The 24351-nt window shown below is 41.5% G+C and overlaps 1 protein-coding gene across 1 annotated transcript; it reads right to left on the bottom strand.

The window, feature by feature from the left end:
* Positions 1-5047: 5047 nt before the first annotated feature.
* Positions 5048-24286, bottom strand: ift46 (intraflagellar transport 46 homolog (Chlamydomonas)). The gene is made up of 12 exons (XM_020485738.2): positions 24007-24286; positions 23536-23632; positions 23216-23289; positions 17303-17439; positions 10886-10960; positions 9060-9153; positions 8686-8814; positions 8417-8535; positions 8149-8215; positions 5923-5983; positions 5666-5751; positions 5048-5403 (listed from the first exon to the last, which is right to left on the bottom strand). Exons 1-12 carry the CDS (start codon positions 24028-24030, stop codon positions 5311-5313), a joined length of 1056 nt encoding a protein of 351 aa, XP_020341327.1. The 5' UTR covers positions 24031-24286; the 3' UTR covers positions 5048-5310.
* Positions 24287-24351: the final 65 nt, after the last annotated feature.

The raw sequence follows: 24351 nt of genomic DNA, 5'->3' as shown, positions 1-24351 counted from the left end.
TATCGCTCAGCTTTGACTGCTAGGGGAGCCATTGAAGAGAGCAAAAACCAAGCCATGAGGTCGAAGGGATTGTCCGTAGAGCTCCGAGGCAGGATTGTGTCCAGGCACAGATCTGGGAAAGGGTACCAAAACATTTCTGCAGCATTGAAGTTCCTCAAGAACACCATGGCCTCCATCATTCTTAAAAGGAAGAAGTTTGGAACCACCAAGACTCTTCCTAGAGCTGGCCACCTGGCCAAACTGAGCAATAGGGGGAGAAGGATCTTTGTCAGGGAGGTGACCAAGATCTCGATGGTCACTCTGACAGAGCTCCAGAGTTGCTCTGCGGAGATGGGAGAACCTTCCAGAAGGACAAGCATCGCTGCAGCACTCCACCAATCAGGCCTTTATGGTAGAGTGGCCAGACAGAAGCCCCTTCTCAGTAAAAGGCACATGACAGCCGGCTTGGAGTTTGCCAAAAGGCACCTAAAGGACTCTCAGACCATGAGAAACAAGATTCTCTGGTTTAATGAAACCAAGATTGAACTCTTTGGCCTGAATGCCAAGCGTCACGCCAGGAGGAAACCTGGCACCATCCCTATGGTGAAGCATGGGTGACAGCGTCATGTTGTGGTTTTTCAGCCGCAGGGACTGCGAGACTAGTCAGAATTGAGGGAAAGATTAACGGAGCAAAGTACAGAGAGATCTTTGATGAAAACATGCTCCAGAGAACTCAGGACCTCAGACTGTGGCGAAGGTTCACCTTCCAACAGGACAACAGTCCTAAGCACACAGACAAGACAATGCAGGAGTGGCTTCGGGACAATCTCTGAATGCCCTTGAGCGGCCAAACCAGAGCCCAGACGCAATCAAACATCTCTGGAGAGACCTGAAAACAGCTGTGCAGCAATGCTCCCCTTCCAACCTGTCAGAGCTTGAGAGGATCTGCAGAGAAAAATGGGAGAAACTCCTTGAAATAGCCTTGATTTGAAAAGAGAGATCAGGGTCAAGAGTAACGCTGAGGTCCTTCACAGTTTTATTTGAGATGAGAGTGCAACCATCAATATTAATTGTCATATCTAACAGAAGATCTCTATGCTTCTTGGGACCTAGAACTAGCATCTCTGTTTTGTCTGAGTTTAAAAGAAAAACATTTGCCTACATCCACTTCCTTGTCTGAAACACAGGGTAGACAATTTTGGGGCTTCACCATGTTCCATCGAAATGTACAGCTGTGTATCGTCCGCATAGCAGTGAAAGTTAACATTATGCTTCCCGAATGACATTACAAAGAGGTCAAATATATAGTGAAAACAATAGTGGTCCGAAAACAGAACCTTGAGGAACACAGAAACGTACAATTGATTTGTCAGGACAAACCATCCAGAGACAAACTGATATCTTTCCGACAGATAAGATCTAAATTAGGCTAGAACTTGTCCATGTAGACCAATTAGGGTTTCAATCTCTCCAAAAGAATGTGGTGATCGATAGTGTCAAAAGCAGCACTAAGGTCTAAGAGCACGAGGACAGATGTAAAGCCTTGGTCTGACACCATTAAAAGGTCATTTACCACCTTCACGAGTGCAGTCTCAGGGCTATGATGGGGTCTAAAACCAAACTGAAGCGTTTCATATACATTGTTTGTATTTTGGAAGGCGGCGACAACAGCCTTTTCTACATTTTTTGAGAGGAATTGGAGATTCGATATTGGCCAATATTATTGTCTTTTTCAAGAGAGGCTTTATTCCTGCCACTTTTAGTGAGTTTGGTACACATCCAGTGGATAGGGAGCCGTTTATTATGTTCAACATAGGAGGGCCAAGCACAGGAAGCAGCTCTTTCAGTAATTTAGTTGGAATATGGTCCAGTATGCAGCTTGAAGTTTTAGAGGCCATGATTATTTTCATGAATGTGTCAAAGAGATATAGGATGATCGGAAAATTGGATAATCGAGCAGCAGTGAGGGCTCTTCGGTATTGCACAGTACTGTCTTTTCAAGTTAGTCGGAAGACTTCCAGTTTGGTATGGCACCATTTCCGTTCCAATTATCTGGAAGCTTGCTTCAGGGCTTGGGTATTATCTGTGTACCAGGGAGCTAGTTTCTTATGACAAATGTTTTCTTTTTTTTAGCGGTGCGACTGCATCTAGGGTATGACGCAAGGTTACATTTAGTTCCTCAGGCGGTTAATCAATTTTTGTACTTTGACGTCCTTGGGTAGGTGGAGGGAGTCTGGAAGAGCATTTAGGAATCTTTGGTTTGGACGAGAATTTATAGCACAACTTTGATGATTCTTGGTTGGGGTCTAAGCAGATTATTTGTTTGCGATTGCAAACGTAATAAAGTCACAACTGGCCTCATGGTGAAAATTCTTTGTGGTTTCCTTTCTCTCCGGCACCTGTGTCTTTGTAGTGACTGGGTGTATTTACAGTATATACACCATCAAAAGTGTAATTAATAACTTCACCATGCTCAAAGGGTTATTCAAGGTCTGCTTTTTTTTATATACAGTGCCTTGCGAAAGTATTCGGCCCCCTTGAACTTTGCGACCTTTTGCCACATTTCAGGCTTCAAACATAAAGATATAAAACTGTATTTTTTTGTGTAGAATCAACAACAAGTGGGACACAATCATGACGTGGAACGACATTTATTGGATATTTCAAACTTTTTTAACAAATCAAAAACTGAAAAATTGGGCGTGCAAAATTATTCAGCCCCTTTACTTTCAGTGCAGCAAACTCTCTCCAGAAGTTCAGTGAGGATCTCTGAATGATCCAATGTTGACCTAAATGACTAATGATGATAAATACAATCCACCTGTGTGTAATCAAGTCTCCGTATAAATGCACCTGCACTGTGATAATCTCAGAGGTCCGTTAAATGCGCAGAGAGCATCATGAAGAACAAGGAACACACCAGGCAGGTCCGAGATACTGTTGTGAAGAAGTATACATTTCCCAAGCTTTAAACATCCCAAGGAGCACTGTGCAAGCGATAATATTGAAATATTGAAATGGAAGGAGTATCAGACCACTGCAAATCTACCAAGACCTGGCCGTCCCTCTAAACTTTCAGCTCATACAAGGAGAAGCCTGATCAGAGATGCAGCCAAGAGGCCCATGATCACTCTGGATGAACTGCAGAGATCTACAGCTGAGGTGGGAGACTCTGTCCATAGGACAACAATCAGTCGTATATTGCACAAATCTGGCCTTTATGGAAGAGTGGCAAGAAGAAAGCCATTTATTAAAGATATCCATAAAAAGTGTTGTTTAAAGTTTGCCACAAGCCACCTGGGAGACACACCAAACATGTGGAAGAAGGTGCTCTGGTCAGATGAAACCAAAATTGAACTTTTTGGCAACAATGCAAAACGTTATGTTTGGCGTAAAAGCAACACAGCTCATCACCATGAACACACCATACCCACTGTCAAACATGGTGGTGGCAGCATCATGGTTTGGGCCTGCTTTTCTTCAGCAGGGACAGGGAAGATGGTTAAAATTGATGGGAAGATGGATGGAGCCAAATACAGGACCATTCTGGAAAAGACCTGAGACTGGGACGGAGATTTGTCTTCCAACAAGACAATGATCCAAAACATAAAGCAAAATCTACAATGGAATGGTTCAAAAATAAACATATCCAGGTGTTAGAATGGCCAAGTCAAAGTCCAGACCTGAATCCAATCGAGAATCTGTGGAAAGAACTGAAACCTGCTGTTCACAAATGCTCTCCATCCAACATCACTGAGCTCGAGCTGTTTTGCAAGGAGGAATGGGAAAAAATTTCAGTCTCTCGATGTGCAAAACTGATAGAGACATACCCCAAGCGACTTACAGCTGTAATCGCAGCAAAAGGTGGCGCTACAAAGTATTAACTTAAGGGGGCTGAATAATTTTGCACGCCCAATTTTTCAGTGTTTGATTTGTTAAAAAAGTTTGAAATATCCAATAAATGTCGTTCCACTTCATGATTGTGTCCCACTTGTTGTTGATTCTTCACAAAAAAAGACAGTTTTATATCTTTATGTTTGAAGCCTGAAATGTGGCAAAAGGTCACAAAGTTCAAGGGGGCCGAATACTTTCGCAAGGCACTGTATATTTTTTTTTTACCAATAGGTGCCCTTCTTTTCAAGGTATTAGAAAACCTCCCTGGACTTTGTTGTTGAAACAGTTTTAAATATACTGCTTGACTGAGGGACCTTACAGATAATTGTAAGTGTGTGGTACAGAGATAGGTAGTCATTTAAAAAGAGTGTTCAACACTTATTGTACACAGAGTGAATCCATGCAATTTATGGGACTTGTTAAGTCCATTTTTACTCCTGAACATATTTAGGCTTGTCTATGCATTTTTTATTAATTTGTAAAAAAAATTGAAAAAATTAATTACACTGACAGTATCGGGTATTGGTATTGGTGAAGACTTACAGAAAACGTTTGACCTCTGTCATTGCCAACAAAGGGTATATAACAAAGTATTGAGATTAAGTATTTGGTCAAGTTTTTTTCCATCATAATTTGCAAATGAATTCATTAAAAATCCTACAATGTGATTTTCTGGATTTGTTTCCCTCATTTTGTCTGTCATAGTTGAAGTGTACCTATGATGAAAATTACAGGCCTCATCTTTTTAAGTGGGAGAACTTGCACAATTGGTGGCTGACTAAATACTTTTTTGCCCCACTGTATGTGTGATTATAATACATGGGTTAAACTATTATGAGCTGGAACATTGGATTTATTGCTTATATTTTAAACTGGTTCTACAATCCTAAAGTAGCTAATTATAAACAAGTATACTCGTATGAAATACTGAGTATGGAAAATGAGTTAAGCCATGCTTATAAGGACACACATTTCAGTTGACCTTCACCTCTACATTTTAGAGTGTTGAACAGTCCTTTACACTTTATTATTTGGAAATTGTGAGATTTTCCACCAATGGACATACTTTTAACTTCAGGACTCCTTGCTGGAATGTTTCTTTCTAAGTGGAATGTAGAGTAGTGAGTGAAACTACTACAAACATATATTATTCACACATAATAAACACAGGTTCTACCATGTAAACATATTAATTTAATAATAGGAAGTACTTAATGAAACTTAACACACCAAATATAAAACAATGCAATTTCTTCCACATAACAGTAAGTCTATCCTAGAAAAGCACTTTGTATAAAGTTAAGTGTATAAATATTTACAAACATTTATATACATCTATGCATCCTTCTGTCCTCCTTTCCACAAAGTACAGTAATCACAGATGGTGGACAATGAAGGCAACATGTCCTTGACTCAACAGGAGTCAGTTGTCTGTCCTCAGTCGAAGGCCAGTGTCTCTGGCTCTCCAGTGGTGGAACGAGGAGCAGACAGAGTGTCTGACTTCTGACCCTCCGCTAAGGCTTTGAAATGCTGAAACAAGGAGATGTTTTTAGTAAGGGAGGACTAAACATTATCATTGAAAAATAGCTAAATAAGTTACATTACTGTGGACATTTCACCAAATTGTGCTATTTATAGTTTGTTTATGGTGCTGTTCTGCAAAATGGGCTTTATAACCATTTTGTCAGAATAAAACTATTGAAAGAACATGACAATCACAGCAAGGATGATGACAATGTCATCCCAATGGTCCCTGCCTAACTGAAACTTAGGCGAGTAAATACTGTGGTACCTGTGAGTTTTTGAACTCAGAGTAAAGAGTGAACAGCACATGGAGTGAGTGAATCCGGCTCTTGTAGATGGGGATGTCGAGGATGCCTTTGAGAGTGGAAAAAACAAGGGTTGTATATTCAGTAAGGCACAACAACAAAAACTGAAATTGGCATTTCATAGGAGTCCAGATTGTCCCACCCCATTTTATCCAAATGTGTTACACAAGCAGACAGACGTTGTTGAATGCATTGTGTGCAGAGAATTTGAAAAACTCACCACATATGACCTCAATGTACTCGGTCAGATCACAATTGATATCGGCCGTTGGTAGACTAACCTAGAAAAAGGCGAGAAAGGGTTGAGGTAGAGGAGAAAACAGAAAACAGTTTTGACAATGGTTGGGCTTTTGCATTCTGTGCAAAGGGAAGGGAACACAGCAACTCATGAAGGACAGCAGACATTGATAAGAAAGCTTTATTGTTAGACTGCTGCCCTATATACATAGCCATTGAACGCTGGTCACAATGTTAACACTGATTTACCCACTTCATATTCATACTGTATTCTAGTCAACGCTCATCCTATATAGCTACTGCTGTACACACCTTTCTTTTCATATACTGTCTATACACACTATCATATACACTGTACAAAACATTAGGAACACCTGCACTTCCATGACATAGACTGACCAGGTGAATCCAGGTGGAAGCTATGATCCCTTATTGATGTCATTTGTTAAATCCACTTCAATCAGTGTAGATGAAGAAGAGGAGACAGGTTAAAGAAGGATATTTAAGTCGAGAGACACTTGAGGCATGGATTGTGTATGTGTGTTCAGAGGTTGAATGGATAAGAAAAAAGATTTAAGTGACTTTGAACGTGGTATGGTAGTAGGTGCCAGGGACACCGGTTTGAGTGTGTCAAGAACTGCAACGCTGCTGGGTTTTTCCATGCTCAACAGTTTCACATGTTTTTAAGAATGGTCCACCTCCCAAAGGACATCCAGACAACTCTGGGAAGCATTGGAGTCAACATGGATCAGCATCCATGTGGAACGCTTTAGACACCTTGCCGAGTCCATGGCTGTTCTGAGGTCAAAGGGGGGTGTAACTCAATATTAGGAAGGTTCCTAATGTTTTGTACACTCAGTGTACATATATACTGAACAAAAATATAAAACGCAACATGTAGTGTTGGTTTCATGAGCCGAAATAAAATATCCCAGAAATGTTCCATACCTACAAAAAGCTTATTTCTCTCAAATGTTGTGCACCAATTTCTTTACATCTGTTAGTGAGCATTTCTCCTTTGCCAAGATAACCTATCCACCTGACAGGTGTGGCATATCAAGAAGCTAATTAAACAGAATGATCATTACACAGGTGCACCTTGTGCTGGGGACAATAAATGGCCACTCTAAAATGTGCATTTTTGTCACACAACACAATGCCACAGATGTTTCGAGGGAGAGTGCAATTAGCATGCTGACTGCAGGAATGTCCACCAGAGCTGTTGCCAAAGGATTAAATGTTAATTTCTCTACCATAATTCGCCAAAAATTTGGCAGTACGTCCAACCGGCCTCACAACCGCAGACCATGCCAGTCCAGGACCTGCACATCTGGCTTCTTTACCTGTGGGATCGTCTAAGACCAGCCACCAAAACAGCTGATGAAGCTGAGGAGTATTTCTGTCTGTAATAAAGCCCTTTTGTAGGGAAAAACTCATTCTGATTGGGTGAGCCTGGCACCCAAGTGGGTGGGACTATGCCAACCATTGCTGCCCCCCTGCCCAGGGGAAATCCATATATTAGGGCTTACTGAATTTATTTCAATTGATTGATTTCCTTATATGAGCTGTAACTCAGTAAATTAGTTGAAATTGTTGCATGTTGGGTTTATATTTTTGTTCAGTATACATACACACACATACATATCTATATAGCAAGTCAGTTAAGAACAAATTCTTATTTACAATGACAGCCCACTGTTCCCTGGTAGGCCAACTGCCTTGTTCAGGGGCAGAACAATAGATTTTTACCTTGCCAGCTTGGGGATTCGATCCAGCAACCTTTCGGTTATTGGTCCAACGCTCTAACCACTAGACTACCTGCCACCACTATATTCCGGACTCTGATATTGCTTGTTCTGATTTCGTAATTTCCTTATTTTTATTTCTTGGATTTGTGTGTATTGTTTTGTATTGTTCTGTAATACTGCACTGTTGGCGCTAGAAACATAAGCATTCCACTGCACCTGCGATAACATCTGCAAAATATGTGTACGCGACCAATAAAATCAAATCTGAGTATCCCAATGTGGGGTATGAAAATGAACCGTGGCCACAGTGTGTCCAATTAAGGCTGCAATTAGACAAGTCAACGGCGAACAGGAAATGACAGACAGGAAGTAGCTAGCTAGCAGGTCAAATTGCTTGCTGTTTAAAATATCCATTGTTCCATAGATAGATGAGCAGATTCAGTTCAGGTTTGGTGACTAACCTTTCCCAGCAGCTCTTCAAATTCAGGTGGCCACTCCTGCATTAGAGTATCAATGTCTGGCATGGACCTGGAAAAATAGAATACACCTATCGTTTCATGCATATCAGTGGATACATTCCAAAGTCCATACTAGCACACCACATGCATACATTCCTTCCTTCTTAGTAGTATGCACATTTGGCACAGAGTTTGGCACAGAGTTTGGCACAAACATATCTGGGACCAGGCTAGGGCAGCACCAGTACTGTGAGGTAAAGTAAACATTTGCCTGGTGTAGTGGACGGTGGCTGGGGGTTTGGAGCGATGGAGCTCACTGATGCTCTCGATCCAATTCTCAATGGCTTTGGGGTTCTTCTCCGGGTTCTCCACACTTTTCACTTTCACCTCCTGTGCAGCGCACGGAGAGAAGGGATCAATGAATTTGCAGTGTCTGTCTGTCTGAAAGCAGCACCCATAGTTATGTGCACAGTCTGATGTAAATTGTGCCCGACTGTGGGGGATTTATAAACCGCACTGTGATATACTTGTTGTACTTACAGCAATGTTGTGCTGCTTACTGTTCTCAGAGAGCCACAGTGACAGAACAGTAGGGTCTGACTGCTTGGTGCAGGGCTCATCCAGGACCAACAGCCCCAGGTTGTCTGCTTTGCCATCAGGACGTGGGACCTGAGGTTACAATGGAACAAAGTCAATGACCGTAGCCCAGCTCGGAGAACTTATTATTACATTCCACCGTCCTCCCTGCATCTTTTGATGTAACCACTGATCATTACATGACTGGATTAGAAAACAAAGTTTACACAAAATTGGACATTTCACCAACGTGATTCCATCAAGCAGGGAAGAAAAGAACTGGCACCATAAAATAAATGTGAAGTTAAGAAAAAATGTGTTTGCTTGGTAATGCTCACTTTAAGGAAGGCATCAATGTCTCCCACTGCTGGGATGAAGTCGGGTATAAAGGGTTTAAGCTTGTGGTCTAGTTCAATGGTCTGAGGAGTATACCTGCAGATTTACAAACAATGTTACTAAAATATATATATATATATATACACATACATATACACTGCTCAAAAAAATAAAGGGAACACTAAAATAACACATCCTAGATCTGAATGAATGAAATATTCTTATTAAATACTTTTTTCTTTACATAGTTGAATGTGCTGACAACAAAATCACACAAAAGTTATCAATGGAAATCAAATTTATCAACCCATGGAGGTCGGGATTTGGAGTCACACTCAAAATTAAAGTGGAAAACCACACTACAGGTTGATCCAACTTTGATGTAATGTCCTTAAAATGAGGCTCAGTAGTGTGTGTGTGGCCTCCACGTGCCTGTATGACCTCCATACAACGCCTGGGCATGCTCCAGACCTGGACTAAAGCATCCGCCAACTCCTGGACAGTCTGTGGTGCAACGTGGCGATGGTGGATGGAGCGAGACATGATGTCCCAGATGTGCTCAATTGGAGTCAGGTCTGGGGAACGGGCGGGCCAGTCCACAGCATCAATGCCTTCCTCTTGCAGGAACTGCTGACACACTCCAGCCACATGAGGTCTAGCATTGTCTTGCATTAGGAGGAACCCAGGGCCAACCGCACCAGCATATGGTCTTACAAGGGGTCTGAGGATCTCATCTCGGTACCTAATGGCAGTCAGGCTACCTCTGGCGAGCACATGGAGGGCTGTGCGGGCCCCCAAAGAAATGCCACCCCACACCATGACTGACCCACCGCCAAACCAATCATGCTGGAGGATGTTGCAGGCAGCAGAACGTTCTCCACGGCGTCTTCAGACTCTGTCACGTCTGTCACATGTGCTCAGTGTGAACCTGCTTTCATCTGTGAAGAGCACAGGGCGCCAGTGGCGAATTTGCCAATCTTGGTGTTCTCTGGCAAATGCCAAACGTCCTGCACGGTGTTGGGCTGTAAGCACAACCCCCACCTGTGGACGTCGGGCCCTCATACCACCCTCATGAAGTCTGTTTCTGACCGTTTGAGCAGACACATGCACATTTGTGGCCTGCTGGAGGTCATTTTGCAGAGCTCTGGCAGTGCTCCTCCTGCTCCTCCTTGCACAAAGGCGGAGGTAGCGGTCCTGCTGCTGGGTTGTTGCCCTCCTACGGCCTCCTCCACGTCTCCTGATGTACTGGCCTGTCTCCTGGTAGCGCCTCCATGCTCTGGACACTACGCTGACAGACACAGAAAACCTTCTTGCCATAGCTCGCATTGATGTTCCATCCTGGATGAGCTGCACTACCTGAGCCACTTGTGTGGGTTGTAGACTACGTCTCATGCTACCACTAGAGTGAAAGCACTGCCAGCATTCAAAAGTGACCAAAACATCAGCCAGGAAGCATAGGAACTGAAGTGGTCTGTGGTCACCACCTGCAGAACCACTCCTTTATTGGGGGTGTCTTGCTAATTGCCTATAATTTCCACCTGTTGTCTATTCCATTTGCACAACAGCATGTGAAATTTATTGTCAATCAGTGTTGCTTCCTAAGTGGACAGTTTGATTTCACAGAAGTGTGATTGACTTGGAGTTACATTGTGTTGTTTAAGTGTTCCCTTTATTTTTTTGAGCAGTGTATAATAATTCAGCGGAATTGTGGCTTGGAGCAAGGGCTGGTTTCAAGCCTGTGTAGAAACGTCAATAAGTGGCATATTCAGCTTGGTCAGCTTTAAATAAACACACACAGCTCTGTAGCGGAGCTGCAGGCGCCACTCACCGGGTAATGTACTGAAACAGTTCTTTGATCTCTGCAGTGACAGGAAGGTGGTCGTAGTCTGCCGGGTCATATGCCCTGCAAAGAAAAGCATCAAATTTGGGATGTTGGTCTGTTTACAAATAAAATTAACTACAGTGCTGTGAAAAAGTACTTGTCCCTTTTCTGATTTTCTCTATTTTTGCATATTTTTAAACTGAATGTTATCAGATCAACCAAAACCTAATATTAGATCAAGGGAACCTGAGTGAACAAATGACAAAATGTTGATACTTATTTCAATTATTTAATTAACAACATTATTCAAAACCCAATGCCCCTGTGTGAAAAAGTAACTGTCACCTTTAGCTGCAATGACCGCAACCAAATGCTTCCTGTAGTTGTTGATTGGTCTCTCACATCACTGAATTAATTTTGTCCCACTTTTCCATGCAGAAATGCTTTAACTCAGCGGCAATAGTTGGTTTTCGAGAATTAACTGTTTGTTTCAGGTCCTACCACAACATCTCAATCAGGTTTAGGTATGGACTTTGACTAAGCCAGTCGTAAACAATTTTTGTTGTTGTTGCTTTTCAGCCATTCTGATGTTGACTTGCTTGTGTGTTTTAGATTATCATCTTTCTGCATGACCCAGTTGTGCTTCAGCTCATAGACAGATGGCCTTTCATTCTCCTGTAGAATTATCTGATACAGAGCAGAATTATGGTTCCTTCAATGATGGCAAGTTATCCAGGTCCTGAGGCAGCAAAACATACCCAAACCGTCACACTACCACCATCATGCTGAACAGTTGGTATGAGGTTCTTCCTGTGGAATGCAGTGTTTCGTGCCTTAGGACCTGGAGCACTTGCCATCATTGAAGGAACTATGGATACTGCCCTCTATTAGTACGTTTACATGCACACTAATAATTCGATATTAAATGGATTACGGCATTAGTCATGTAAACACCTTACTCTGCTTATCTTAAATCAGTGTACGGTCATAATCGAAGTAAGCATACGCCGATTAAAACAGGTTTTCTGAGCAATCGTTCAAATTATCAGGACATGTTAATGCCTTAAATTAGAATTACAGTGGTGTATTAGATCTGTGCATGTGCTAGCACTAGCAGCTCAAGCTTCCTTTTTTGCCGAAGTCAAAATTTGTTTTGGAAAAACTAAAAGTATGCATCTTAAAAATTTTCCCACACAAACTTACAAATGTCCGAACTCAGAATCAAATAGGCATCACAACAATAACATGGTCGCTGTGGTGGAACGTTTATTTTGATTGACGATTTTCTGCAAGGTAGACTGATTTCAGATGTGTCCATGTAAACAGGCTTATTAGGGAAATCATTCTTCTTGCAAAGCATGTAAACGTTTTAACAAACTATTATATTAAAATCGTATTATTGTGTGCATGTAACCGTCAGGCCATCCGTTCGTGAGCTGAAGTTGAAGCGCAGATGGTTCATGCAGCAAGACAATGATCCAAAACACAAACAAGTCTAGTGCGGACCCATCCCACCTTTTTGCCCACATCAGAAGGTTTGAAACAAAGAATGGCTGCAACAAATGTAAAGTTTTCGAATGGCCTAGTCAAAACCAGACCTAAACCCAATTTAGGTGGCGGGACCTGAAACAAGCAGTTCATGCTCCAAAACCCACAAATGTCACTAAGTTAAAGCAGTTATGCATAGAAAAGTGGGATAGAATTCCTTCAAAGCGATGTGACACTGAAAAACAACTACAGGAAGCATTTGGTTGCTGTCATTGCAGATAAAAGGTGGCACAACCAGTTATTGAGTGTTAGGGGGAAATTATTTTTTCAGATGGGGCATTAGGTGTCGCATAACTTTGTTTATTAAATAAGTGAAATAAGTATGACAAATGATTTGATATTTATTCACTCAGTTTCCCTTGATCTAATTTTAGGTTTAGGTTGAAGAACTGATAACATTCAGTGTCAAAAATATACAAAAATAGAAAAAAATCATTAAGGGGGCAGATACTTTTTCACAGCACAGTAAGTGTGTATGGATGAAACAATCTTTCTGTGATAAATGTTGAACACAGGACTGAGGGAGTTTTTCAGGATAAAAAAAGAATTCACGGAATGGAACAAAGCAATGGCAAAATCCTAGAGGAAAACCTGGTTCAGTCTGATTTCCACCAGAAACTGAGATCAATTCACCTTTCAGCAGGACAATAACCTAAAACACAAGGCCAAATCTACAATGGAGTTTCTTACCAAGAAGACAGTGAATGTTCCTGAGTGGCCGAGTTACAGTTGACTTAAATCTAAGACCTGAAAATGGTTGTCTAACAATGATTGACAACCAATATGACAGAGCTTGAAGAACTTTGAAAATAATAAAATGGGCAAATATTGCACAAACCAGGTGTGAAAAGCTCTTAAGAGACCTACCCAGAAAGACTCACAGCTGTAATCGCTGCCAAAGTTGCTTCTATAAAGTATTGACTCAGGGGTGTAAATACTTATGTAAATGAGATCTGTATTCAAATCATTTGCAACAATTTCTAAAAACATGTTCTCACTTTGTCATTATGCGGCATTGTGTGTAGATGGGTGAGAAAAACAAATCTATTTAATCCATTTTTAATTCAGGCTGTAACACAACAAAATGTGGAATAAGTCAAGGAGTATGAATACTTTCTGAAGGCACTGTAGCTGCATAAAGCATTTTGTGAAATTATCCTTCATTCAGAATTGTTCCTATTAGAAAATATGACTTTTCCCTGCACCTGGCCTCAATAGAACTGCCTCTTATTCAATTCTAAAACTGACCTGCACGTATAGCTCGGATCATCTTCTGTTGTCTTCTCCCTATCGAGATACTTAACCATCTCTGGCCCTGGCTGTCTGCTCACAAAATGTACATGGTTATTATTATGAGCATATAGGACCTTCATGTAACAACTCAAAGACCTCTCTCCACACCTCCTTCTTAACCCGCATAGGAGGAGAAGATCCAAAGTCCCTCCAATCAGACCTTCTCCTCCAATGTGTTTTAAGATACTCAACTATCTCTGACTCTGGCTGCCTGCTCACAAAATGAACACAGTTATGATGAGCATATAAGACCTTCATTTGACAACTCAAAGATGTTCATGCCAAGTTTGAGGCCCTAAACCCTGGCATCAAAACATTTTGTGGGTCCGTCTACTTTGGATCCAATGAGCTGAGGATTTAAAACACTATTTGTGTCCAACTTACTAAGAGGTGATATGATGGTATAATGGTGTGTGTGAAAAAATATATACTTATCGTTGATCAACATTTTAAGCTAAACATTCTGATGTCGCATGAGCCTCATTGCTTTTAGAGCGTTTTCTGCATGTAGCCTAAAGGCCTAGGCTATTATATGAAATAGGCCATTTCATTCTCGCACAGAACAACAAACTTCTCTACTATGGGGTGAGGTAGATTGACATACATACTTTTCTACTATGGGGGATAGTAGATTGACATAGGCTAGTGATTTTACTGTTCGTTACTCGCCTTGATGGCTGAGGAAAAGTAAATGTGGACAATTATTCTAACATAAGCGGCACTTGAGTTTCAAGTTTGGGGAAGCTATTCTTACCATAAAAATGCACCTTTATAATAAACCATTCCATGCATCCTCGCATTTGCAGACTTTCTACTATAACTCAATCTCTGTTCGCAAAAAAGACTGTTCAATGCGGCACATAGTGGTGTAGAGTTGGCCTAGGCTATTTCACAGGAAAATGTGGGCCTTTCATAAACACATTTCATGCAATTCTACTACATTTTCTATGACTGGAGACATTAGCAGAATCTTTTTTTAAATACGACAAAAATTCAGTGGTGGAAAAAGTACGCAATTGTCATACTTCAGTAAAAGTAAAGATACATTAACAGAAAATGACTGAAGTGAAAGTCACCCAGTAAAATACTACTAGAGTAAAAGTCTAAAAGTATTTAGTTTTAAATATACTTAAGTATATTTTTGAAATTACATTTAATTTTGATACTTAAGTATCAAAAGTAAAAGTATAAATAATTTCAAATGACTTCTATTCGGCAATCCAAAGCAGGACAATTTCCTTTTTTATTTTTTTTTATTTTTTTAAAAGGTTGATTTACTGATAATCAAGGGCACACTCCAACATTTAAGACATCATTTACAAATGAAGCACATATTTAGTGAGTTCGCCAGATCAGAGGTAGTAGGGATGGCCAGGGATGTTCTCTAGATAAGTCTGTGAATTTAACAATTTTCATGTCCTGTTAAGCATTCAAAATGTAATGACTACTTTTGGGTGTCAGGGAAAATGTATGGAGTAAAAAGTACATTATTTTCCTTAGGAATGTAGTGGAGTAAAAGTAAAAGTTACCCCAAAAAACTACTTAAGCAGTACTTTATTTTTACCTAAGTATTTTATACCACTGCAAAAATGACAAGGTAGCCTACTCTGGGCCTACGTAAAGGGGAGAAACAAATACAATGACCTCCATCTAACCTGGAGGAAGAAGAATTAATGTCCAAAAACACACGAAAGTGGCACTGACCCAATGATAAAGACAGTGAATATCCACACTCACCGTGGATATGGCCGGTGTTCTCCGCTGGTGCCAATAAGATAGCCTTTTGCTCAATTAAGTTGAGAATTGTCATAATTAAAAGACAGATTGAAGTCTTTTCATTGTCTTCCATTTAGGACTACAGCAATAGCCATTTTGTTTTCCAAACTGCTTATCTGCGATATATATATATTTTTTAACTATTGCGATATGCCTGGCCGGGTCTCTGCTTTTCACCGATAGTTGAAACGAAACAATCATTTATTTGATATTTGCCTCTCGCTCTGCACAAATTGCAGGCCCTTCCGACTGTAGGCTATGCGATTTAAAACAAACCACAGCTTTTTGGTGTAGTAACCCATTTTGAATGATTTTACTTATTTCAGTATAGACAGGAGTAAGCTATATACATTTGGCAATATAAATCGATTTACTTTAGGGAAAGACTAGCTTCCCCTAACCTAATGCACGCACAGCCTTTGTATTCTAACATCTTCAAAATGCTCATCGGCAAGAATGAGTGTTGCATGTTTTGTTAAGATTAATTACCATAAACTAAATGTGATTTCTGGCCTTCTGAGTACCTTGGCTGGACGCCCTAAACAGGTTGCGCAACCAATGCATATGGATCTGGTAAATTTCTTAAATGCGTGGAAAAAATGTAAATGCTGCCAGTGAAATGTCCTGCGCCACATTTTCCTAATGGAAACCCTGGTGTGTGTGTGTGTGTACAGAGTTCTGTACATAGAGCCATTTTTTGTCTACTAGCAAATGTCACATTTGAGTGATGCGCATGCATGCTCGCAACAAAAAGCTTTGTAGCAGATAGCTGGCTACAGTATACACTGATGTTGGGACCATGACAAACCTAGCAGTGAGTTACAATGAAAACACGTTTGACCCAAGTTAAACAATTTAAAAAGCAATGCTACCAAATACTAATTGAGTGTATGCAAACCTCTGACCCACTGGGAATGTGATGAAAAAAATAAAAGGTGAAATAAATCCTTCTCTCTAATATTATTCTGACATTTCACATTCTTAAAATAAAGTGGTGATCCTAACTGACCCAAGACAGGAAATTTTTACGAGGACTAAATGTCAGGAATTGTGAAAAACTGAGTTTAAATGTATTTGGCTAAGGCGTATGTAAACTTCCGACTTCAACTGTGTGTGTGTGCGTGTGTGTGTGCGTGCGTGCGTGCGTGTATATATATATATATATATATATATATATATATATCTTCATTCATTCCTACTTATATTTGTCTGTATTGGGTATATGTTGTGTAATTTGTTAGACATTACTGCACTGTTGGAGCTAGAAGCACAAGCATTTCTCTACACCCGCAATAACATCTGCTAATCACGTGTATGTGACCAATACAATTTCATTGATCAGCTTCTTGATATGCCACACCTGTCATGTCAGGTGGATGGATTATCTTGGCAAAGGATAATTATCACTAACAGGGATGTAAACAAATCTGTGAACACAATTTGAGAGAAGTACGCTTTTTGTGCATATGGAAGATTTCGGGATATTTTATTTCAGCTCATGAAACCAACACTTTACATGTTGCGTTTATATTTTTGCTCAGTATATATATTATTCGTCCGGTTCTATTTGTGATCATTTACCTTGCCTCGCTGGTTTGCTAGCTTATTAGGTAATCCTCGATAACCATCTGATTACTTGTTTGCTGACTTGCATGAGCTGCATCTAAAGTCGAATGTGATCATACTCACTTCCATGTAAACAAACCAGATTCTGATTCGGAACTGCGCACATAACTTTTCATGACGGGATCGGTATATGTGTCTATAACCTACTCAGTGTGTGCACTGAGATTTGACTGCACTCACCCTTCCGGGGCGGATCCCGGCTCACCCTCCTCTTCATCAGACTCCGTCTCATCCGAATCATCATCGTCCTCCTCCTCTTCTTCTTCCTCATTCTCACTCAAACCAGGCTGGCCGTTCCTTTGCTCCTTCTTTTTTGGCTGTCGTTGGTAGAACACAAAAGATCGTCATAAAATATCTATCTGAATGTGTTGGAATAGATACCTCTAGCTAGCTAATATACTTGGTCTGTCACCACCAGTCCAATTCATGATATATTTAAGCAGTAAGGATTGAGCGGGTGTGGTATATGGCCAATATATCACAGCTAAGGGCTGTTCTTATGTGCAAATGCAGAGTACCTGGATACAGTCCTTAGCCTTGGTATATTGGCCATATACCATCAACCCCAGAGGTGCCTTAATGCTATAATAAACTGGTTACCAACATAATTAGAACAGTAAAAAAAAAATGTTTTGTCATACCTGTGGTATACGGTCTGATATACCACAGCTTTCAGCCAATCAGCTTTCAGGGCTCGAACCACCCAGTTTATAACAATTCTTATACCATGGCATTGTTGAATACTCGTTTCTGATTGTCTTGAAGGGCATTCTAGCAAATGCATCATTGTCTCTCACTCACAGTATATAATCAGCATGGTAGAATTCAATGACTATAGTTCAGTCTTACATGTTCTACAGTACCAGTCAAAAGTTGACACACCAACTCTTTCCAGGGTTTTTCTTTATTTTTACTATTTTCTACATTGTAGAATAATAGTGAAGTAATCAAAACTATGAAATAACACTTGGAATTATTATGTAGTATCCAAAAGAGTGTTAAACAAATCAAAATACATTTTATATTTGAGAATCTTCAAAGTAGCCACCCTTTACCGTGATGACAGCTTGCACACTCTTGGCATTCTCTCAATCAGCTTCATGAGGTAGCCACCTGGAATGCATTTCAAGTAACAGGTATGCCTGTAAAAGGTAATTTGTGGAATTTCTTGCTTCTTAATGCGTTTGAGCCAATCAGTTGTGTTGTGAATCGTACTACACCGGCTCAGACGCTCGTCGGAGCACACGCTCCAGCAGGTATATCTCTCTAGTCACCCCCAAAACCAATTCTTTCTTTGGCCGCCTCTCCTTCCAGTTCTCTGCTGCCAATGACTGGAACGAACTACAAAAATCTCTGAAACTGGAAACACTTATCTCCCTCACTAGCTTTAAGCACCAACTGTCAGAGCAGCTCACAGATTACTGCACCTGTACATAGCCCACCTTTAATTTAGCCCAAACAACTACCTCTTTCCCTACTATATTTATTTTATTTATTTATTTATTTTGCACCCCATTATTTTTATTTCTACTTTGCACATTCTTCCATTGCAAAACTACCATTCCAGTGTTTTACTTGCTATATTGTATTTACTTTGCCACCATGGCCTTTTTTGCCTTTACCTCCCTTCTCACCTCATTTGCTCACATTGTATATAGACTTGTTTATACTGTATTATTGACTGTATGTTTGTTTTACTCCACGTGTAACTCTGTGTCGTTGTATGTGTCGAACTGCTTTGCTTTATCTTGGCCAGGTCGCAATTGTAAATGAGAACTTGTTCTCAACTTGCCTACCTGGTTAAATAAAGGTAAAATAAATAAATAAAAATGTGCCAGGGCTTGCAAAATATTACAGACTCCAAACGAAAGCACAACCGAGAGCTGCACAGTGACACGAGCCTACCAGACGAGCTAAATCACTTCTATGCTCGCTTCGAGGCAAGTAACACTGAAACATGCATGAGAGCATCAGCTGGTCCGGATGAATGTGTGATCACGCTCTCCGCAGCCGATGTGAGTAAGACCTTTAAACAGGTCAACATTCACAAGGCCGCAGGGCCAAACGGATTACAAGGATGTCTACTCGGAGCATGCGCTGACAAACTTGCAAGTGTCTTCACTGACATGTTCAACCTCTCCTTATCCATCTGGCCCCCGAGTCTGTAGACCACCATAGTCCCTGTGCCCAAGAACACTAAGATAACCTGCCTAAATGACTACAGACCCGTAACACTCAAATCTGTAGCCATGAAATGCTTTGAAAGGCTGGTCATGGCTCACATCAACATCATTATCCCAGAAACCCTAGGCACACTCCAATTTGCATACCGCACCAACAAATCCACAGATGATGCAATCGCTACTGAACTTCACACTGCCCTATCCCACTTGGACAAAAGGAACAGCTATGTGAGAATGCTATTCATTGACTACAGCACAGCATTCAACCCTGGGACTAAACACCTCCCTCTGCAACTGGATCCTAGACTTCCTGACGGGCCGCCCCCCCAGGTGGTAAGGGGAGGTAACAACACATTGGCCACGCTGATCCTCAACACGGGGTCCCCTCAGGGGTGCGTGCTCAGTCCCCTCATGTACTCCCAGTTCACTCATAACTGCACAGCCAGACAACTCCAACACCATTATTATTTTTGCTGATGACAACAGTGGTAGGCCTGATCACCGACAACGATGAGACAGCCTATAGCGAGGAGGTTAGAGACCTGACCATGTGGTGCAAGGACAACAACCTCTCCCTCAATGTGTTCAAGACAAAGGAGATGATGTGAACAACAGGAAAAGGCAGAACGAGCACGCCCCATTCTCATCGACTGGGTTGTAGTGGAGTAGGTTGAGAGCTTCAAGTTCATTGGTGTCCACATCACCAACAAGCTAACAAGGTCCAATAACATCAAGAGAGTCATAAAGAGGGCATGACAAAACCTATTCCCCTTCAGGAGACTGAAAAGACTTGGCATGGGTCCTCAGATCCTCAAAAGGTTTTACAGCTGCACCATCGAGAGCATCCTGACTAGTTGCATCACTTCCTGGTATGGCAACTGCTTGGCCTCCGACCGCAAGGCACTACATAGGGTAGTGCGTACGGCCCAGCACATCACCGGGGTCAAGCTTCCTGCCATCCAGGACCTCTATACCAGGCAGTGTCAGAAGAAGGCCCTAAAAATTTTAAAAGACTCCAGCCACCCTAGTCATAGAGGTTTCTAAACAGCTTCTACCATAAGACTCATAAACAGCTTATCAAATGGCTACCCACACTATTTTCACCACCTGCTGCTACTCATATATTATCTATGCATAGCCACTTCAATAACCCTACCTGCATGTACATAATTACCTCAACACCAGTGCCCCCGCACCCTTACTCTGAACCGGTACCCTGTATATAGTCCCACTATTGTTATTTACAGCTGCTCCTTAATGATTTGTTTTTATCTCTTACTTTTAAAATTTTATTTTGTTAAAACTGCATTGTTGGTTAAGGGCTTGTAAGTAAGCATTTCACTGTAAGGTCTACACCTGTTGTATTAAGCACATGTGACAAATACAATTTGATTTGACAAGATAGGGGTGGTATACAGAAGATCGGGCTATTTGGTAAAATACCAAGTACATAGTATGGCAAGAATAGCTCAAATAAGCAAAGAGAAATGACAGTCCATTATTACTTCAAGACATGAAGGTCAGTCAATGTGGGACATTTCAAGAACTTTGAAGTTTCTTCAAGTGCAGTCGCAAAATGCATCAAGCACTATGATGAAACTGGCTCTCAAGAGGACCGCCACAGGAAAGGAAGACCCAGAGTTACCTCTGCTGCAGAGGATAAGTTCATTACAATTATCAGCCTCAGAAATCGCAACCCAAATAAATGCTTCACAGAGATCAAGTAACAGACATCTCAACATCAACTGTTCAGAAGAGACTACGTGAATCAGGTCTTCATGGTCAAATTACTGCAAAGAAACAACTATTAAAGGACACCAATAAGAAGAGACTTGCATGGGTCAAGAAACACGAGCAATGGACAATAGACCGGTGGAAATCTGTCCTTTGTTACTGATTAATCCAAATGTGGGATTTTTGGTTCCAACCACCGTGTCTTTGCGGGAAGCAGAGTAGGTGAATGGATGATCTCCGCAAGTGTGGTTCCCACCGTGAAGCATGGAGGAGGAGTTGTGATGGTGTGGGGGTGCTTTGCTGGTGGCACTGTCAGTGATTTATTTAGAATTGAAGGCACACAGCCTTCTGCAGCGATGCTTAGTGGGACTATCATTTGTTTTTCAACAGGACAATGACCCAACACACCTCCAGACAGTGTAAGGGCTATTTGCACAAGGAGAGTGATGGAGTGCTGCATCAGATGATCTGGCCTCCACAATCACCCGACCTCAACCCAATTGAGATGGTTTGGGAGGAGTTGAACCGCAGAGTGGACGAAAAGCAGCTAACAAGTGCTCAGCATATGTGGGAACTCCTTCAAGACTGTTGGAAAAATATTACAGGTGAAGCTGGTTGAGAGAATCCCAAGAATGTGCAAAGCTCTCATCAAGGCAAAGGACGGCTACTTTGATGAATCTCAAATATATTTGGATTTGTTTAACAGTTTTTTGGTTACTACATGATTCCATTTGTGTTATTTCATAGTTTGGATGTCTTCACTATTATTCTAAATTCAGCAAAAAAAGAAACATCTTTTTTTCAGGACCCTGTCTTTCAAAGAATTCGTAAAAATCCCAAAACTTCACAGATCTTCATTGTAAAGGGTTTAGACACTGTTTTCCATGCTTGTTCAATGAACCATAAACAATTAACTCTGAAAAACACCAAAAGAAAGATGCCCAGGGTCCCTGCTCATCTGCGTGAATGTGCCTTAGGCATGCTGCAAGGAGGCATGAAGACTGCAGATGTGGCCAGGGCAATAAATTGCCATGTCCGTACTGTGAGACGCCTAAGACAGCGCTACAGGGAGACAGGATGGACAGCTGATCGTCCTCGCAGTGGCAGACCAGGAGTAACAACACTTGCACAGGATTGGTACATCTGAACATTACACCTGCGGGACAGGTATAAGATGGCAACAACTGCCCGAGTTACACCAGGAACGCCCAACTCTCCATCAGTGCTCAGACTGTCCGCAATAGGCTGAGAGAGGCTGGACTGAGGGAGTGTAGGCTTGTTGTATAAGGCAGGTCCTCACCAGACATCCCCGGCAACAACATCGCCAATGGGCACAAACCCACCGTCGCTGGACCAGACAGGACTGGCAAAAAGTGCTCTTCACTGACGAGTCATGGTTTTGCCTCACCAGGGGTGATGGTCGGATTTGCGTTTATCGTCGAAGGAATGAGCGTTACACCGAGGCCTGTACTCTTTAGCGGGATCGATTTGGAGGTGGAGGTTCTGTCATGGTCTGGGGTGGTGTGTCACAGCATCATCAGACTGAACTTGTCATTGCAGGCAATCTCAACGCTGTGCGTTACAGGGAAGACATCCTCCTCCCTCATGTGGTACCTTTACCCAGGTCATCTACAAGTCTCTGCTAGGTAAAGCACCGCCTGTATATACTGTATTATATTATACTGTATTTTAGTCAATGCCACTCCAACATTGCTTGTCCTAATATTTATATATTTCTTAATTACATTATTTTACTTTTAGATTTGTGTGTTGTTGTGGATTGTTAGATACTACTGCACTGTTGGAGCTAGGAAGACACGCATTCCGCAAACCCGCAATAACATATGCTAAATACGTGTATGTGACCAATAACATTTTATTTGATGGTTTGGTTAGCTAAACTAACACGTCTGTTTGTTTGGTTACCAGGGCAACTACTGTAGCTATCTAGTAAACTTGCTAGCTAATTCAGTGGCTGTTGAACACATGTTAAATTATAGCCATAGCATAAATGGGATAATCAACTCGGGGCTCTATGCGTTCTCCAGAATATAATGTTACTGCGTGGGAGGTCAGTTCCACTCTGCTTGCGCGTCATGGAACACACCTTCCACACGTCATCCATTATTTTCCATAGAACGCGTTGCCCCTTGTTGATTGTCCCTTACATAATCACCTTTACATCGTCGTCAAATTCATCACTGCTGTTGTTCGCCATTTCATACAGCGGTCTGTTCTTTTTCCTTGAGACTTGTAAAGGGGAGAAAGTTGAGATGTTGTTAGCGATGAGGGGGTACAGTCGCAGCAGGGGTTGAACCAGCAGCAACCCTGTGCTTATGGTGAGAGTGCACTACCCCCTGACTGTGCCATAATAAAAGGTCCAGGTATATTGGTTGAGGCCATAATGAACTCATATCGGGGTTAGGGTTGCTATAGGGTCTAATAAATAGCATCACGCAATTTGCTTCTGAATGGCATGAATTACACTTTTAGTACCTGGTCTTCGTGGAGTCGGCGTGTACACACTAGCGATTTCCTCGTAGTCGTTCACCTCCAGGCTCTCGTCATAGGGCTGGTTAGTTAAGAGCTTAGTCTGAAGATGCGACAAATCACTTAATGACTTGACAACATGCAAACTATCCGAATGTAACATTACTGTTAAGGAATGTAGTAGGCTACATGCAAAATAGCTGGGCACGTTGGGTAGTTGGATAGCTAGCTACCCAGTTAGCTAATGTAAGTTGTGGCTTGAGTTGTTGGCAGTACTTGTTGACAAGGCCACAGGAATTACATTTAAATAAACCCTGTTAGCTAGCTAACGTTAGCTAGCTAGCGTTGCCATAAAAGTTGGATACATGAGCAAAACTAGCATAAAAGGAGAAATGCATGAAATACCAATTCTGTACAGAATGTAGTGTGAACAATTATTTCGTGAATTTGTGAAAGATAATCTGAGTTTTTGATTACCTTCTGTTTCTCTGCTCTATCCATGAAAGCCAGTATACCGTCACCAAGGGATACCAAGTCTCGCGATGCCACCCTTTGTTGGCTCTCTTGGAGAGGTTAGAAATGGGAAATGGTACCACAAATTGTATACAAATCTTAGCAGTACCACAGGTTGGTGGCTCGTTGTAATGGCTGGAGCAGTATGAGTGGAATGGTATCAAACACATAGATCCATGTGTTTGATGCTATTCCATACTCTCCATTCTAGCTATTATGAGCCGTCCTCCCCTCAGCAGCCTCCACTGAGATGTACCATTCATTGGTTAATAAAACAAACAATCACACAATGATTACACAGACCATTGA

The sequence above is a fragment of the Oncorhynchus kisutch genome, linkage group LG6 (assembly GCF_002021735.2).
Source record: "Oncorhynchus kisutch isolate 150728-3 linkage group LG6, Okis_V2, whole genome shotgun sequence".
Classification (NCBI taxonomy): domain Eukaryota; kingdom Metazoa; phylum Chordata; class Actinopteri; order Salmoniformes; family Salmonidae; genus Oncorhynchus; species Oncorhynchus kisutch.
This window is presented reverse-complemented; position numbering and strand designations above follow the sequence as displayed.

Excerpts from the sequence above, each read along its gene's own strand:
- ift46 (XM_020485738.2), bottom strand. The coding sequence starts at position 24,030 with ATGGATAGAGCAGAGAAACAGAAG. Across the intron at positions 23,633-24,006 it reads ATAGAGCAGAGAAACAGAAG|ACTAAGCTCTTAACTAACCA; the intron begins GTAATCAAAAAC and ends TCGCATCTTCAG. Across the intron at positions 8,815-9,059 it reads ACATTGATGCCTTCCTTAAA|GTCCCACGTCCTGATGGCAA; the intron begins GTGAGCATTACC and ends TTGTAACCTCAG.